At 41.6% G+C, this 19411-nt stretch overlaps 1 protein-coding gene across 1 annotated transcript in view; it reads left to right on the forward strand.

Annotated features, from left to right (window-relative positions):
* bmp2k (BMP2 inducible kinase) overlaps positions 1-19411 on the forward strand; it is a 50556-nt gene that overhangs the window by 21641 nt on the left and 9504 nt on the right. The window contains exons 4-15 of the mRNA XM_040155908.1: positions 916-1058; positions 4032-4153; positions 6699-6780; positions 10912-11044; positions 11750-11853; positions 11941-12020; positions 12351-12499; positions 13011-13204; positions 13348-13488; positions 15533-15771; positions 16861-17030; positions 17600-17719. Of these exons, the coding sequence (XP_040011842.1) occupies positions 916-1058; positions 4032-4153; positions 6699-6780; positions 10912-11044; positions 11750-11853; positions 11941-12020; positions 12351-12499; positions 13011-13204; positions 13348-13488; positions 15533-15771; positions 16861-17030; positions 17600-17719 (1677 nt within the window). The remainder of the gene's footprint in view (positions 1-915; positions 1059-4031; positions 4154-6698; positions 6781-10911; positions 11045-11749; positions 11854-11940; positions 12021-12350; positions 12500-13010; positions 13205-13347; positions 13489-15532; positions 15772-16860; positions 17031-17599; positions 17720-19411) is intronic.

Consider the following 19411-nt stretch of genomic DNA (forward strand, 5'->3'; position numbering starts at 1 on the left):
GTTTTATTACCTATGACTTCTGATTTTCATTTGGGTCAGGGTTCGTTAAGGTTACTGGGGCAAATATACCAAATTGTTTTGTTTTTTTTAATTTTCCGGCAAATTTGAGTTGTATGCATTTTTGTGTTTACGTGTTCATTGCAAGCGAAAGCAATTCCTGCCAAATGAAAGCCAACTTTATATTGTGCACATCAGGTAATACATTCTAGCATTCGCCAACTATCCACATTTAGTTTATCGAGTTTGAAGTGGATCATGGATTGGTATGGTATTTTTTAACATTTCTAATAATTAATGCTTTGTTGCTGCCTCTGTCCTTTGTGTGGCCTCTCTATTGATCATGGCAGCTTGCTGGCATAGCTTGTCTTCTTTGAAGGTTATTTTGAGAGGTTTTACCCTCATTGGACAAGGTTAGATTCAAACATTAGTCTGGTTACTGATAATAATCAGATGGTTAGATGAAGCTTTTACATGATAATGTATTTAGTTTTTGCCGTTGCATTTTGCTTTAATTTTCGGGCACACGTTTTTCTCCTTGAAACATGCTACTAAGCTAAAAGCAGAAGATACTGTCATGTACACAACACATGACATTTCCTTTTTTTTTTTTTAAATGTTTGTTGTGACCTGTTGTTAAGGTTACACAAAATATGGCTTTGGCTGACTTACAGTGATGATAGCAAGAGACTTAAGCGTTTAGGTACTATGTGCTCTAGTGTAAATAATGAATTTTAATCAGATTAAGTTCCGCTTGAGAGCCTGAATGTAAAAATACTTATACAGGAAAACTGAAAACTCACGCAGTTGGAAAATACTGGGTCAAAACAGCAAACATGCTAGCTGCTGTTTGTTTCCCAGCCTGAACTGATCACCTGTGTTGAGTCCTAAAGCTGTCCTTCAACCCCTCCGATGCAGCGGGTCAGGTGGTGAGGCAGATGAACCAGCGGTTGAATGTGGGCTTCAGTGAGGTCGAGGTCCTTCACATCTTCTGTGACACCTGTGAGGCCGTGGCCCGCCTGCATCAATGCAAGACGCCCGTCATCCACAGAGACCTAAAGGTGAAGGGAATTATCTTCTTTCCTCCCTCATTCCTTCTTCTGTCCTATCAAGAGGACATCTACTGGTTAGATGGAACTTCTAGTTTAGTTTATAAAATGTCAGAAAATACTCATCACAATGCCCCAGAGCATAAGGCGACATCTTCAGATTGCTTGTTTTGTCAGGACAACAATTCAAAACCCAAGGAATCTCAATTTAAGGAGATATTTAACAGAGAAAAGCACAAAGTCCTCGACTTTTTAGAAGCACGAACCAAAGAATTTGAATTTCTGGTTGATAAATGACTTAAATCATTTATTGCTGTCAAATAATCTGCTGAGTGACTAATCGAATAATCCACTAACTGTTTAGGAATTAACTCTAACCTTTGACAAAAATCTTTAGTAATCATAACTCCCTATGATAATTTCAATGAAAACACTAAAACCCAAGCTGCTAGCTTACTTTGAGTGCCTCAGGCCAAAATCTAAACATAAAATGTAATGGTAATACCTTGTAGATGTTAATTTTGGTAGGGTTAGTAAATTGCTGTATTCACTGTTCTTAACAGACAAACTTTGTCAAAAGATCCGTTCCTAAAAGAAAAGATGTTTCAAAATTCCCCATACTGTTTGACAAGTTTTGAAGTGTGGTGCACTGCACAAACAGAACAGTAATGGATTCCCAAACATGTTGACAAAATCATAAAGTAACTTGTAGATTTGCACTTGAACAGTTGTTTATTAAATTTTATGTCAGATGATGTTCAAAAAGTTCACGTATTTAAATCCGCATGGTCAGCAGAAGAAAGAACGCTTTGGTTTCACTTCACTGCTTGTTCTAACTCCTCTGCTTCCTCTTATGCTCCCCCGCTTCCTTTGCCAGCTTGTTCTCTTATTTCCTCTCCTTCCTCTTGTCTGATACCTCACTGTTCTTTGCTCATTCACCTCCTTTTCCTCTTTCTCCTACACCTACCTACTCCTGCCAGAGCACCAAACTTACTCTTTGTACAGGCCACCGTAGCCGGTACATCTTGTAATTCCTCACTAACTTTTAGCTGACTTGATTTTTAGGGTAGATTTTCAAATCAAGGCTGGCTACAAGCCAGATTTACCCTCATTTGGGTGATGCTTGGAAGCCGGTGGTAATTTCCCACTCCGGTTGAATTCTCAGTGCCCCAACTGTGGGCTGCTGTACTCTGTCCAGTTGGACAAGCCTCTAAACAGAGTGGTTCCTTCAGCTCCACAGGCCTGTCCTCTGTTCGCTGTGTATCTGTTCATCCTACGTGGCTTACATAACATTGCAGGGACACAAAAGACCATGGAGGCCCAGTCACGCATAGCAAGGGAAAGTGAGAGTGCAAAAAAAAATCCCCTTAACCCTGAGCTGTCAACAGTATTGAGACACTCTGTGTTGCTTTCATTAGCTCAGTTTTCCCTTGGACAGTTCACCCATCTTTTTCTCTGGATCCTCTTTTTGGTCTCTTCTGTGTCACATCCCTTACAAAATAGTTTACTGGCTTTCTATTTTCAGCTGTTCACTTTTTACATTTTACATCTTATAACCTTGTTGCACTTTCAGCCAGTCTCGTCTGTTTGCCCTTCCTTTGTGTTTGTTTTCTCTCTGTTTCTCCTTCTTTCTTTCCTACTTGTTTCCCAACTTTCCTCAACCTGCATTAATTTCTTTCTGTCAATTACTCAGTCATTGCTTATAAACTTCTTTTCTGGTATTTTTAGTTATTAATCACGCTTGGAATCTCTCTGCTCTGGCGCTACAATAAAAGTTTTAACTAAAAAGCGTGGCCTGAAATCCCCGAAAAGAAACACTTCTGATGATATACGAATAATAAACATCTGTTTTCAGGCTGACTTGTTATTGAAATTTGCCTCCTGTCTCCTGGGACACAGATCAGCTATGATGAGACTCCCGTGGCAGAATTACTATAATGAGGGCTTGTCTCTCTGCTCAGTCACTGTGTATTAAATCAGTTTTGTGTGTGGGAGTGGGATTTGTGAGTTTTTAAAAGTGATTTTATCCACTAATTGTCATCCATGCCCATAATGATGTAATTGGGGATGAGCTTCAGCTTGTTTGTTTGCTCATCTGTCTGTCACAAACTTTGTCAGAGTCACAGCTGATGTGTTTTTGATGAAACTTTGGAATGATGTGTCTCAATCACGACCGCAGCTTTTGCTAAACTATACAGGATGCAGATTTTCCATAGGGGGAGCCCATTTGGCCATTGGCAGACCAATTCTGCACATGAAAAATTAAAGGGAAACTAGAGTAAAACAAATAAATAGCAGGAGCAGTTTAAACTTGCGGAGAACAACAAAGAAAGTTATAGCTGACATTTCCTCTTTTGTTTCAATATATATTGTTTTCTTTGTGTTTTTGAGAATTGACATTAAACATAAGACACTTGTACCAGCATTAGCAGTAAATAATTAATGAATACTTCTACTTTCCTTTTTTTACTCCCCTAAACCCCAAAACATTTTTTCTTTGGTCAAGTAAAAGCGGGTTAGGTCTGTAAGGTAAACCTGGAGGACAATCACAGAGACCAGAGGACACAGGATGACTGTCTGAGCAAGTTTAAAATGTAAAATTTGAAACCTCAATCACAGCTTTATAACACCTAAAAGTTGTAGTTGTAACTTTCCTTTCCTGGCATACTGACATGTCTGCATCTTCAGTGCTTAACATCTACTGCTACTTTCCCATAGGTGATGTAGGTTAGACTACAAATGCAGGTCCAAAAGTGCTGGGCTGCAGCTCTTCTATTGGACGATATTAGTTGGGACAGGTTTTAGGTGCTTCACATCAGTGACACTGTCTCCAAATCAGCTAGTCGAGACAAAGTCTATGTTGTTGGTCTATGTTGATTTTTATAATTGACTTTCTAGTGTTGTCCTGATATGTTTTGTTAATGTTTTTTTTTCCATTTAAAAAAAAAAAACAAAAACCGAAATCTTTGTCTGATCCGTTACCAGGTTGAAAACATCCTGCTGAACGACCAGGGAAATTATGTGCTGTGTGACTTTGGTAGTGCCACTCACAAGGTTTTGCTGCCACATAAAGATGGAGTTACTGCTGTGGAGGACGAGATCAAGAAGTAAGGTTTTTTTTTGTTTTGTTTTTTTTTGTTCTTGTTTTGTCTTTGAAAGACATGTTAGTCATTTCACTCAAGGCAGTAGTTGGTTAAACCATAATATTTACATGCTTCTGTGTTGTTCCAGCAGCCAGACCACAGAAGTGTTCCGTCAAAGTGGCGTGTAAAGCTGACGCTGTCCAATTACCAAAAATGACCACCATATAATGGTCCATTTGCACAACAGGCACCTGAACCTGAAGAAACTCAGGAACTTTGCCTGCTTTTCACCTGCAGGAACATGCTTTCAGGTTTAGTTCCTGACCCCCCAAATAGTCTCTGCTACTGAGATAGTTTGGAGATAGTAAATGGCCCAGGATCCATCGAGGGAGAGTTTACACTACCAAATGCCAATGACTAGTCAAATTAATGCCTCCAGCTTACTATAACATGGGTTGTTTGGTGGAAATTTCTTGGGACGTTTTATTACAAACGTGTTTAATATGAGTTAACTGGGTTGCAGAGCTGATTTCTCAACTAGTCCAAAAAAAGTGAGACAACAACAGAGACTGTTCTCATGAAAGAGAGCAGGCGATTTGGAGAAATTATGCCTAAACTTATTTTCTGACAGTTTTAATGCAGTTACTTTCAAAGTATGAAATCTAACCATAAAACACTCAAAAAACCTTCAGCTTCTCTGGTGTTTTCACTCCATTGCCGACTCTGCACATCTCCTTTCCAGCATTCCTCCAAACATCACACCAACAGTAACACCAACACCAAACTACCAAACTAAGAAGAACAATACAACCCCCATGCATTGTGCCATGTGCAAAAGATACTGCCTTGTAACAAAATATTGGTTTTATGTGCCTCAACTTCACGCTTCTCAAAATGCAATGGAAACGCAAACAGGAAAGCCCGAAATAATTTTACAGTTTAATTTAGTTGATGGGTCTCCTCAGTTCCTTGAAAGCAAAAGTGTTACCTTTATCTTAACCGGGTAATCTTATAATGTGCCCTGTCCAAGGCCAACAAATCAGCCTGCCATATTCACACTTAACTCATAATGGCCAGCAGAATACTCCTTATGAAACCAAATTTGGCAAGATGCCTCAATGCTGTCAAAAAAGGGTGCTGCACGCAACATGCTGCAGTTCTGGGTCTGTTTATTTGTAAAAGAGTAAGTTTGAAAGTCACTCTGGGAGCAGATCAGATTACCTCAGTTCAGCAAATATGGAGCTGCACTACCATACACTCGCATAACTCTACTCAAGTAAACCAAAAATATACACACTACTGCAAACAATCATACCGTTGTTGATCTGTTGCAGATGATGGAGTATTGGGGGGTGGTAAACGTGACGGAACTTTGTGTTCACCCTGCACGTTGGCTATGGGAATGTTTTGTGTAGTAGCAGTGTATGTATTCTATTTGTGCAGTTTCAAATCACAGCAGTCCGGTGAGATCTGGCCTGTCAACTTTCCCACATTTACAGCTGCAATAAAGTGCAATGTGTGGTGCTTATCGGCAGTATATGCTTGAGTGTAAACTCTCCTCCTTCATGACAGTGTTCATACAGAAACCGTCAGGCCTCTGAACTGTGGTCTCGATCTTTATATTTTCATAGCTTAGCTGTCTTTATTCCAAAAAACAACCAGCTGCTTTGATCATTATCAGAATGACTTAAATGTTGAAGTGAACAGGCCAAACTTTGCTGACAGATTATGGTCTTTTTTTTTTCTTTTTTTTTTTTAATATATATATGTCAGTAAACAGAAGCACATATTGCTTTATCAAAGAAAAGTGTGCTCAGCAGTAATGATGATAAACTAATAATCTTTACTCAAGTCAAAGTAGCAAAATCAAAAAAGAAAAATACTCCATTACATGTTAAAGTTTTACTGCAGCAAAACTACAGAAGTGGTAGCAAAATATCAAGTGTAGAAATATTTAATAATGCACAATGTCCCATTTCAGAATGCTTATTAGATATAGTACTTTATTAATCCCGAAGGGAAATTGCAGTGTATGTTATATAGTGTTATTGGATCAATATTAAAGCTGCTATGCTGACGTTACAGTTTCGTTATGAGTTTCAGCTCATTTTTTAGCTATCCGGCTCGCGACTTTACTGTTTTGGTTCACTCTCACTGCTCTCATAGTGTTGTTTTCAGCCGCAGTAGGCAGATGTTTACAGCAAAGAGCTCCAACAAAACCCACTGTACACTATCTGCTCAACAACAAAGGCAGTTCCCAGCTGGTGAACATAGTGGAACATTTAGCAGCTAAAGAGCCAGATATTTCCCTTGGGAGTTGGTAGAGACCAAAAACAGAGTTGAAAGAGAGAGAATAAAGGATTAATGTACAGAGTAAAAGATACAATATTTCTCTTTAAAGTGTGATTTTTGTACAAGTATAAAATAGTATTAAATGAGAAACCAGTACGTAAAAATTGTGCTCAAGTACAAAACATGAGTAAATATACTCAGTTACTTTGCTCCACTGGTGCTTAGTCATTTGAACACTGAGCTGGCATTGACCACTTCTTGTTGCTGTATCTCACAGGTACACAACCCTGTCATATCGGGCCCCGGAGATGATTAACTTGTACGCAGGGAAAGCCATCACCACTAAAGCTGATATATGGGTAAGATACTACTTTGCATGTGTGTACAGTATTTGTGTTATGTGTGTTATACATAGGGCTGCAGGGCTGCTTTGTCCTGGCAGTGTACCGGGCGTCATTCTGCCTCGATGGGGTCCTCATCTCTCTCGCTCTTGCCCTATGTCTCTTTCCCTGGCTCGCTCTAGGCTGTTTGCCTCCACCAGCTTTCGAACAGTGTTTTTTCCCTCATAAAACGTTGAGCAACATCATTCACAACAGAGCCAGGACTCCGTCTCATCCTTTTCCTCCCTCCCTGCTGCATGTTCACCAATGTTTTCTCTCCGTTTGAGATAATTAGGATTACTTGAGGGCCTCAATAAGCTTGTGTGAAATGGGCCTTTGCTGATTTGAAGGTGTGAGGTAGAGAGGTGGCAAGAATGGCTTGGACAGCAGCCATTTTGAGGAGCAGTGTAAATTGATGCACTGCAAACCCAGGGAGTTTAAACAGCCAACGTATAAAGACAGCTGTTGATGGGACACCTTGTGCATATAAAAGTTTGCACTTTGCTTGGACTTTTCCATTTTCCGTTGTTTTACAACTTTGAATCAAGATCTAAAAATACAAGTACAGCTGAAATGATGCAGATGTATTTATATTGGATGGTTTCAACAGACCAGAGAATCTTGTTTCTGACAGCCGAGAGTCCTTTAGGTGCTCTTTTTGCAAAGTTTCACTGAGGAGAGGCTTCTGTCCGCCAAAAAGCCCCGATTTTTGGAGTGTTGCAGTGGTGGTTATCCTTCTGGAAGTCTCTTGCATCACCACACAGGATCTCTGGAGCTCAGCCAGCGTGACCATAGGGTTCTTTGTCACCTTTGTTACCACGGCCCTTCTCCCCTGATTGCTCAGTTTGGCCGGGCTGCCGGCTCTAGGAAGAGTCCTGGTTGTTCCAAACTTCATCCATTTAAGAATTATGGAGTCCACTGTGCTCTTGGGAATGTTCAATGCAGCAGAATTGTTTTGTGTAGCCTTCCCCAGATCTGTGACTCGACATAGTCCCGTCTCTGAGCTCTGCAGGCAGTTTATGCTCTGATATGCATTGTCAGCTGTGAGACCGTATATAGACAGGTGTGTGCCTTTCCAAAACATGTCAAATCAGTTGAATTTACAACAGATCAAAGTGTAGAAATATCTCAAAGATGATCAAGAGAAATACACACACACACACACACACACACACACACACACACACACACAACGCACAGCACAGCACAACTGATTGGTACTGAAAAAGTATTGAGTTTCAGCATTCAGCCCTAGCAAATACAGTATCCAACAGCTGAAAAGATGCGCATTGTAAAGAGAAAGAGAAAGGAAACAAGACTGGGGTCAGAACGTACGGTGCTTTACTCACTACCTTGAGACTATGAAGGTCAGACCTGCAAACTCATCAAGGGTGAAAACCAATTGGGCGGTGATGATGTTAGCTAAAACTATTTCATGTGGTTTTTGCTCTTCACAGCTATTGTCCTCATACGCACACACACACACACACACACATATACGCATGCACACAAACAGGATCTGGATTTGTCTGAATTATCGCTATGTTTTTAAAAATGTCAAAACTTACAATTAAGCACGCAAGCCATAACTTTGGAGTAGGTCAGCTGAATGGCACTTTTCACACAATGATGAGACCTCCAAAAAGATTTGATTTAATTTTACCCTTGAGTATAGCAAACAATGCAAAATTTTCTAAAATTATCAGTCGATCGATCTTTTGGTCATTGTGGGCATCTGATTAATTTCAAAAGATTAATTTTAATAACTTATGACTGAGATGCAGCCTCTTCTTTAATAAATTGTGTGCCGACAGTGTGCAGGAATGCATCTTGCAAGTGTGCAAGATGCATCGTTTATTATTTTGCTACCAAATAAGTTTCTTAAAAATTGATAATTGTGGCTCTGGTTAATTGTCTAGCTGCCACCCAACGACTGTTGGAAACTGGTCTTTTGTTATTTACTCCAATGCTCCTGCTACATTGGTTCAATTTATCAGTCTGCACTTACAGTTATGTACATGTACACATTTGAAAATGAACCGATGGAAACTTTAAATAGGCCTCTGGTCGTAGGATGACAGCTTCCTGTTAGCTACCCTCTGTGATCTGACTTCCTGTTCTATGTTTAGCCACATGTTTGAAAATCTGCCGTTTGGTACATTGCGCTTCGCACAAATGTCATATGCATTTATTCAGACATTTTGGGGTTGCTGGTGGAAATGCTGTTCGACTCAGATTAGGAGTTTAATATCAGAGTGGATTAGCTTGTTGAGTAGAGGGCTGTGAAGAATATCTGTCTTCAGATTAGAGAGCTTAAAGGAAAACATTCCCTAAACGCTGTGGCTAATTCCAAAGTCTCTTTCATCTCCAGCTGCATCATCAGCAAAAAGATGCCCGAGCCAAATATAGTGCCAACTGAATATGATTTCGGAGCAGAGCACTTCTGCATGTGGATTTGTTTGGACAGCCATATTGCCAGGGGAGCACGCTCTGTGCCTGTTTTTTTTTTTTTTTTTTTTTTTAAAGCAGCTTTTTAGCCAGTGACATAAGGAACATTAATTCTTTGCTAAGCAGTCCTGTCCAGCTCAGTGGGTTATAAAGGCACCAACATTGCCAGGGTCGGGACTCCCCTCCCCTCTAGGACAGACTGTACTTGACATGTTAAGTGGCTGTAGAGGTCTATTTTTTCATATGCATTTCCTGTACATATGGTGAGTATTAAAGAGTACCGCAGCTAAGTCTCCCTCTAGCTTTGAAAAAGCACATATTGTATACTGTAAGACAAGAATAACGTGCTAGTTACTTCTTGTATCTTTTGCCTCTGTCACATATACAATGACGAACCAAAACATTACGACCAACCCGGTCTAATACGTCGTTAGTCCTCCGTGTTCCGCCAAAACAGCTCCGACCCGCTGAGGCCTTGACTCTACAAGACCTCTGAAGGGGCTCTGTGATATCTAGCACCAAGACTTAAGAAATAGACCCTTGAAGTCCAGTAAGTAGCGAGGTGGAGCCGCTGTGGACTGGACTTGTTCCAATACACCTCGATGCTGGTTCGTCACCACTGCTGACCAGGAGTAACCTCGCTGTTTCGCGCATGCTCCAACCCAGTTGTCTGGCCATAAAAGTTTGGCCTTTGTCGAAGCCAATCGGGTCGTTGTACCTGCGCTGTTGTTACGAAATGATCAATATCATTCGCTTCACCTGTGAGTTGTCATAGTGTTTTGGCTCATCGGTGTATAGACTCCCTATGTCTTCTGTTGGTGAAGGGAGAGCGAAATTTGATTTACGATCTTTTTTCTCCTTTGATTCAAAACAACTTGAACATTAGAAACCAGCCGTTTGAAACCAGTAATAATTCATCCGTTAAAATTGTTCCCTAGAGGCTGTATCTTCCACACCGGCAAACTTGTTGCCTCTTGGTGACAGTTGCCCTTTTGAATCCAAAATAGGTTATTTGTGTGATTCGTGTAGATATGATGATACATGGGTAAGATCCTACTCAGTTCTACTTAAATTATAACCAAATATTCAGCCAAGCCATAGTATAAATAGTATTTTATGTTTGAAAATGGTTTCCTTGGATCAGGAAGGAGGGCAATAGTTGTAAGAGCAGAAACCGCATTAATTTTTAGTAACTAACATGTCACGCCCCCCCCCAAAAAAAAAAAAAGGTTTCAGGGTCTGATCTTCAGTCTCAGTGTAGTCAGGGAAGTACCTTAAGTTCTCACCAGTGTGGGAGCTGACAACCCAAGTCTTGTCTGGGTTGTCAGCTCTAGTTTCTGTTTTTACAATGTGTATTTTTTCAACTGTTCAACTGTATCTACTAGGACTGAATATCGAAACCCAATACCTTCTTAGTACCAAACAAAATATAACGTGTATTGAGACAAAATTTAAGCCGTGACGCATGTGAGAGGTTTGGCTTTTTTTGTGAGAAATAACATGTTTTAAATTGTCAAAGATATTGAAAAACGTTTATGGGGTAATATGATTTGGTAACAAAACTCGGGCACGGGCATTGAAAATTTCAAGTGATACTCACCACTAAAACTCACTGGATCCAGGTGTTTTTTTTTCAAGAATGTTTTTCTGTTTTCTCCACAGGCACTTGGATGCTTGTTGTACAAGCTGTGTTTCTTCGCACTTCCATTTGGGGAGAGTCAAGTTGCCATATGTGACGGAACCTTTATTGTTCCAGATAACTCCAAATTCTCCTTCAAGTTGCACTGCTTAATCAGTAAGTTGGGGTGGTTTAACATAGATTACTGATTTCCGGATGTGTATTCTAATGAGTGGTTGGTTACTACCTCAGAATTACTTTCAGTCACTGCTCTAGTGAATCACTAGTTTATACTGTTATGAAAGACAGTTGTAGAAAAGGCATGTTTGAGGAGGGCAGCTTTCTTCTTTGCATATTGTGAAAACAGTTCATTTATGAATTTGTTAGACACACATTGGGCCACAGACTGGAACTTTACTGTGGGCTTGACCATGTCGAAGTAAAGTTTCGAATACAGCTGCACAGAATGCACCACACAAGTTTGAGAATTTGTACCGTCAGGTTTTCCAGAAGGAGCTTGCTTTTTTTTCTTTCTTTTCTTTTCTTTTTTTTTTCCATTTTGTGTATTTTCTGTCATGAGCTAGATTGTAATTTTCCAAACACTCTTGTTTTGCTTTTTTACCTTGACAATATTCTGTTTCGGCTCACAGAGCGCTCTCTAACTGTCTTTAGTTTTGTTATTATGCATTTACACAACTTGGCCTGTTTGAACCAGGCATGGACATATTTCACTTCCCTTGTGATGGAGCTTCTTTTTTTTAATTGTTTGACCAACAGCTCCACCAAGTGGCAAAAGCGTGAAGATGCACATTAACTAGAATTAAGTGGCCAGTCTTGTTTGGCACAGCGTGCTGTACGAAATGACCTCTCTGTCTTTTCCAGGATATATGCTCGAACCAGACCAGGAAAAGAGACCAGACATTTACCAAGTGTCCTACTTTGCCTTCAAGTTAGCTGGAAAAGACTGTCCAGTGCCAAATCTCTTTGTAAGTCACTGGAATGAAGCAGTCAGCGTGGCTTTAGCCTTTGCAGTCATTTTCTTGTTAACGTAATTCTCCTGCTCTTTTCCCCAGAACTCTCCCATCCCAACGTCGCTCCCAGAGCCTCTAACGGCCAGCGAGGTCGCTGCTAAGAAGAGTATGACAAAAGCCAGGTACTGCTTATTTTAGTTTTCTTATGATATACAAACAAGCACTGGCACTGATAAATGAATTGTACGAAACAGAATAAAAAAGGAAACCCAAGGCTGATGAAGAGCATTTGTCTACTCTAAAGAATCATTTTTTAGGCTAATGAAAAGGAATAAATTAAAAATCACTGTTTGGTGTTTAATGTAACACATACCCGGGCAAGACAACACATTAGACATCAGCACGAAAGAAATTGCAAACCTTGCAGGACACACATCAGACACTGAGGGACACACTTCATTGGTATCGGTCAAGGAAAAACAAAACCGCAACCTCTGAATCCTTCTTTCCAGGATAACGGATTCGGTCGGGCCCACGGAAACATCAATAGCTCCCAGACAGAGGCCAAAGGCAGCAAACAGTAACGTCCTGCCCCTTGCCAACACTGTCACCCCTGTCAAGATGACCGTGCCCTCAGCACCCGTGAGCAACGGCCAGAAAGGTTTGTTGAACACGAGGGACTGATATTTTTTTTATCTGTACAAGTTTCCATTGTGTTGAGGGTATGTTCTTATCTCTTCACAAAAACTGGGAAAGAAAATGAATGGAAAAAGTGAGAAATGACTGGATATGATGCACATAAGGTCAGAAAACTAAAACCTGTTTTACCACAGGAAGATATGTGAGTATGTAGTAGAGAAAACCAAATGCAAAAGTTTGTTTAAGGGTCTGGTAACTTTTTGACAAACAAAGTTCAAGAAATGGCAGTTTTTAAATGGTACTTTCACTCACTACTATTTACAGGTGTCAGAACCTAAAAGACTTTTCATGGATTGTATTCTCAAGTATTGCAGATGTGATGTCCATACACTCGTTGTCCATCTATTTTTATGCTTTGAATTTTTACGATGACTGTGATGACAGGCTTTGAGTTTGCAGTTTACCTCTGTTGGCTTTCGTGCTTGATGTGATGTTCAAAGTAATAAATCCATCAATCCAACTCGTCCACTCAGCTCCCACCCCTGGCTCAGGGCAGCCGTCCATGCAGCCCCAGCCCAGCAGTCAGCAGCACCGAGTCCTGCAGCAGTTACAGCCCGGCGACCTGCGTCTACAGCAGCTACAGCAACATCACCACCAACAACAACAACAACAACAACAAGCAGTGCAGCAACAACATGCAAATGCACAGCAACTCCAATACCTCCAGGTACATCCACCACTCCCACAAACACACAACATTTCCCTGTTGTAGTCAAAGTCGGTGCTCCACCGCTTTTCTGTCGGTTGAATCCCGGAACTGTCATTGAGAGGAAGTGTTCAGGTTTTTAATCTCCTTACAACCCTCCTCAGTACCAACAGGCTGTGCAGCAGTCCCTCCAGCTTCAGCAGCAGCAGCAGGCCCTGCTCCAGCAGCAACAGCAGATGATGATGCAGCCGATGTACCAGCAGCAGGTGGCTCAGGCCCAGGCCCAGGCTCAGTACGCGGCCATGGTGAGTTCGGTCAGAGGTCTGACCCCGGTACCAAACCTGTCAAGGATTGAATTTTTTGGTTTGCTGTCCGTGCTAAAATAGACATCCATCAAATTGAATTTGCTTTTGCTAGCGTTGAAGCCCATTCAAGCATTCGAGGATGTTTCTAACTCAAAATCACGACAGAATTTCAGAACAGAAGATTTTATCCAAAACTGCAATAAATAGTTTGAGCAAATGACAGTGAAACACATGGAGACGCAGCATGAAATAACACGGAGCTGAATATTTCATTTAATGTCAGAATGGCCTAAAATTGCTCTCTCTGTTCCAAACACTGGCAGCCAGTCCTCTTCGGTCCCATCGCTTCACGTCTGTGCCAAGCAGCATTGGAAGCAGACGCTCAAACTTCCTTCTGACTCTGTCCAAATATTCAGAAAACTAGTATTTACACAACTACTGAGTCAAACACACAAACACAGGTCCTCCAAATGCACACTGTTGGGGCGGTGCAATTTTTAGTCTGTTTCCCACCGAATGTGTACCATCTGTTTTATTTCAGTGGCAATCTGGTCTGAGCAAAGCCACGAGGGGATTGAACAGAGGGTGAAATTCAGCAGTTTCCTCTGTGTTGCATCCTGACATATGAGGCGGTTCGCAGACGGGGGAAGAGAGCACCTCTCAAAATTACTGTTCTTATTCCCAAGAAACCTGCTAAGTGTTGAAAAAGCAGCATTTTCTTTGTGATCTTAAACCCGCTCCTTATTGTGATGACAAAGCTTTGCTAAGTGAAAGGAAACTTGTAATATGAAGTTTTGATAACATCAGATCAACTTTGTTTGTGCAGTTCTTTAACAGCACAACAGTGACGTGTTTTCTTTTTCCATGTTAAAAAAAACAAACAAGGAAATGGGTGGTACAGGATGCAGCAACAACAAAAAAATTAAGAACATGGTCAGAAGCATTAAAATGATGAAAAACATGTAAAATAGTGTGAGTTTCAACTTGGGACTCCCGTAATCTTCATTAGAGAATTCACATAGAAATCCTTGTTATATTCAAAGGCCTGCATGGTGCTGCTCTACTGTATATCTGAGGCTGCTAGAGTCCTCAGTGCCCCTGCTGGTCCCAAGTTAAGACAGATGGTTGATGATGGGTTTTGTTCCGGCTGCAGATTTTTGAAATTAGAAAGATTTTAATATGAATTCTCTAATGGAGAAGGAGCCTCTTTGACAAAGTCAGATCGAGATCTATCAGGGGGAAAATGTTACGTAGGGAGGATCCATTTATCAGTGTTATGTCTCTGCTGGTTTCGTCCATAAAGGAACAGATCTGCGCACTAAAGTGTTGTTCAGTCATTGGCCAGTAAGAAGTTGCTGCATTCAAAGTACAGAGGTCAGCAAAAACAAAGCGCAACCCGAAATGCACTTGTGTTTTATATCTATAAATTGAACATGAATTGAATTTCTCTTTGTGATGTGAAAGGGGGTCAGTTTTAGAGATGGACCACAGACCTGTGCAGTGCTACTCGGCTATTTGGCCTCTTTTAGCTCACTGTTTTTGGTTTATGGTACAGCTACTGTATGGTCCAGATAATGCTGATCCATGTTGGCCTGATGTGTAAATAGGCAGTTTTTGCAAACATGTTGTTTGTGCAGTAAGCAAAAAAAAAAAAAAATCTAAATCAAATCAATACTTGGTGTGACCCTCCCTTTAAAACTGCAACCGTGCTCCTCGGTACACCAGGGAATAGAAGTTAGAGGCATAACATTTCGTTTTCGTTGCCTCCATGTGGCCAAAAAAGTAGCTTTAGACTTGTCAGCCAGTGTTTGAGGTGAACCTTGTTGCATTTGGAAATTGGTTCGATTGTTCGGTGTCGGTGTCCTACGTGCTGTTTGACTTTCATTCCCTCATCTCTTCCCTCCACTGTGTCCCCAGCTTTCCAAATCCAGAACTGGTTTCTAACAACATTTCATCATCTTGTTGCCATCATTGTGCGCCATGAAATCAAAGGTCCGTCCCTCATTCCCTTCCCCCTTTTCTCCCTCTCTCCCTTCCCTAACAGCTGCACCAGTACCAACAGGCTTTTGTCCAGCAGCAGCAGCAGCAGCAGCAGCAACAACAGCAGCATCACCAACATCATCATCAGCAGCAGCAGCAGCAGCATCCCCTAGCAGCCCCCTCCCTCCCATCCCCTCTCCTCTTCCCCCCAGATTCCCCTCCTTTCCACCACCACACACACACCTGCTGCTGGGGGGGGATGGGGGGGCTATCACCTGTGGATCCCTCGTACACTAACCCCAGGTAACGTCCCCTGAGCTCATTGTGTTGGCTCAAGGGTGAAGTGTTCAAAATGAAACCTAGTCCAGTATTGGCATTATGTTTGATCCTGTTCTTTACCGGTTAGCCTTGTTAAATACCGTGGCCGTAAACCAGATCAGTGGAACTTCCAAATAAAACCAAAAAATGTTCAATTGAACATGGTCACAGAATGCTCAGGTTTCAGTTTTATTTACTTCTAAGGTGTTAAACATCTTCCTATGCCCATAGAACCAGTAATACGTAAGTCAGTATGAAAGTCAGTTTAACTGATTTCAAGTTCATGTTAGGCCAGATGTGAAATTTTTAGACGTTTGTTTTTGTTTTGTTTTGGATGAGTAGCCCGTTTTTCCTCTACATTCCACGTCCTGATTTCAGTTTTCACAAATTAACTACTGCATTAGGTCATGGTGAAATATTTCCTTTCAAGTGCCAGTCGTACTGAGAATGAAAAGAAAAATATAGAATTCCACCGAAGCTGAGAAATTGTCTCGTTGATGTAAGATGACGAAACCGCACTGAAGTATTTCTTTTTGTCAAAATTCTTGGCACAAGCTCCACATACTGGAAAGTTGTTGGAGCATTTAGTCACATTTTGTGGCCTTTCTTGTTTTATTAAGTTAGTCGACCCCATGGTTTCCGAATCACGGAACCACGATTTGTAATTGTGATACCATCTCTCCTACAGTGTTTCAGGATTATTTTTTTTTAAAGAACTTGCAGAAACAATGCAGGTCTTAGTTCTCCCTTATGTAAGAAACTGTAACGTTGTAACATCTTTGTTTTTACTGACCTTTTTATTATTTAAAACAAAAACAGGAATATAATATAAAAGCAAATTTAATCAAAGAAAGACAACACTTTGCCTATTGCATAAATTTTGATTTGTTTTTTTTTTTGAAACTTTTCCCAGACAAACCTCCTCATGCCCAGGACTTTTCTCTAGAGAGCAGAAATCTCTTAACCTTCCGGGTTTTGGTTTTAAGTATAATCCGGTGTCGCTCTTGTGACAAAGCTGTGTGCAGCAGGTCGATACCGGCCATAACATGGTGTTTCATTGTCCACCCTCCGCAGTAGAAACCCTCTCCTTGCCTCCGACGGGATCACCACGCCCTCTCGGAGCTGCAACAGCACGGTCAGTAACCCCCCCGACATGTCGGGCTGGAACCCCTTCGGAGAGGACAACTTCTCCGAATTGACCGAGGAGGAGCTGATTGACCGGGAGTTCGACATGCTCAGAGCAAGCAAGTGACCCATTTACTCCTCAACTTTTGCTCTTTAAAGAGGGACATGTTTACACCGGATACACCTTCGAACAAATAAGCTGATTTACTTTTCCCCCTCACGACCACCGAGTGAGATTAAGTTTTCAGTACAGTGCCGGTGTTTTATAGATTGTCTGTTAAGCAGTGGCCTAGGTGGAATCAAGTCTACAAAACTTGAATGAAAAAAAGAAGGCGCTGTCTTTTGCTCCATATCCAGCTGCAGATTGTACATATCTTAAGATATGCTATTGGTAAAATAACAAAATTTGCAGGTTTGCATTCTAGGAATGCTTTTCTGCGTATATCGTCAAAACTGTGAGTTTGTACCGGAACCAAAAACTAGGTATTTGAAGACAACCACAATAGGATACAGCATATTTTATTAATGATTTGAAATTGTCTAAATGGAAAAGAAATGAATCAATTTCATATTTACAAGTGATTTTATGTTTATGGATTCAGAGAGCCGCGTTGTTAAAAAAACTTAATCCAGGTGTCACCGCTGTGGATGATCTAAGTATCTTCTCCCTGTGACCTTCTACACGCAGACAAGCCACTGGAGAGAACGGCCAGTGTGGAAACGGACCGACCGCAGCCGGCCGCCTCCACCGCCAAGCCTCTCCCACCAGAGGACCTGTTCGGCTCGGTCCCGTTTGTGGCCAGCGCAGGCAAGTCTTAGAGGAGTCTCTACCATGAGGACCCAACACTGTGGAGCCACCTGCCCCCTCTCTGCCCTCTCCTGCCCCCTGTCCAGCTCTTCTGTTCTCACCTGACCTCCAGTCAGGAGCTCCTTTGCCACACGGACCCCACAGTGGGGCGTTAAGAAAACCAATGATCAGTCAGATTTTTGTCTTGTTTCCCATTGTCAGTCAGCAGATTAGACGTGCTTCTGTTGTCGGTATAAAATATAATGAAAAGGTGCTCTCTTGTGACTAAGTTAGGAAGAAAAGCAGGCATTGCACGTGCATCAGTTAATTGGTAAAACCACTTCCTGAATTCACTTGCGATCAGCTCCGACTTCTAATACTGGGCTTGGTGGTGACCACTTTTAATTGCCCGGCTGTAACGAACCTTTATGCAAGCCGGAAGAAGCGTTAGTCTCCCGTACAGCTCACCGGGTGGAGCGCGGCGCCGACTCTGCCTGGGTTTGGGGTTACATTCCCTGTCTAGATCAAATGGCCGGAGCAAGGTACTAAGACGCAGAGGTCTAGCTACGCAGGCTATAAAAGGCATACCCTCGTGGTGAGGAACTTTGCATTAAATTACTTTTTTTTTTTTTTTTTTCCCTTTTCCCCAGTACATAAAAAAACTTTGGTGACAAAAACTTCCAACTCACTGCGTCCAACAAGGAACACAGGTGGATAAAATTGGTGGATGTCGCTTTGGGTATAAGGTTTATGCCCGATCCTGTTTTTTTTTCTCTCTCTCCCTCCTTAAATTCTGCCCCTAATGCTGCTCCTCCAGCAGTAAACACTTTTCCTGTCAACTACCTGTTGCTCACTCTCTGCCCATGTTGATTCTTCTTCGGATGCTCTAATGACTGAGCTCTGAGTTGGACGAACGGGGGCTGTGACTCCATCCGACTGAGACGACTCCTGCATATGAAATGACTGTCGGGTGATTCCTGCAAACTCCTGTGTCTGGAACTGAGCCGGTCTAATTATCCTGGCATCTCACAGGAAAGCTGTCAAAGCCCCTCCCTTCCTCCTCAGGCTTTTTCAGTCATTTTAAGTCACTCATAGCACGTCCTAATTAATTTGGTTTAAAAACAAAAAAACAAAAATTCCACTCTCACGTCTCGATGTCACACACTTCCAGAGTGTCTGACCAATACCAATTTAACCCAGACGTCACTACGGGGACACCCTGGTACTAATGAACCCCGACCGGGGTAAAAAAGACAACACTTGAACTTCCAAAGTTGTGGCTCTTTGCCATTGTTTACATTAAAATACCGTTGACCCTCTTCGGCCCTTGAAACCGCGATGCAAGGTTTCCTCAAGTAATTGCAAAATGTTGAGATGAAGCCTCAAATGTTCTCGTGTGGACCGTGCACTTTACTGTGGAGGCCGATGTTGACATCCGCTCTTACATAACTTGAAAAGCAGTTCTCATTTGGCTTAACCAACCAGTCGGCCCGCATGTGGTTCAACCCCGACACAGATCCTAGCCTTGCTATAACAATGTGAATATCAAAGTGCAGTATTTCTACATACATTGCATCGGTGGCAGCAATAAGCTTCTGTGCCTCTGTAACTCTTCCTGCTCCTTAAATGTGAATTGGTTACTGTTTTGATAGGCCGTTTAGAAACGCTGTTTGTTACTCATAGAATATATTTAATGATAAACGGTATCAACGC

The sequence above is a fragment of the Xiphias gladius genome, chromosome 19 (genome assembly GCF_016859285.1).
Source record: "Xiphias gladius isolate SHS-SW01 ecotype Sanya breed wild chromosome 19, ASM1685928v1, whole genome shotgun sequence".
In the NCBI taxonomy this organism is placed as follows: domain Eukaryota; kingdom Metazoa; phylum Chordata; class Actinopteri; order Istiophoriformes; family Xiphiidae; genus Xiphias; species Xiphias gladius.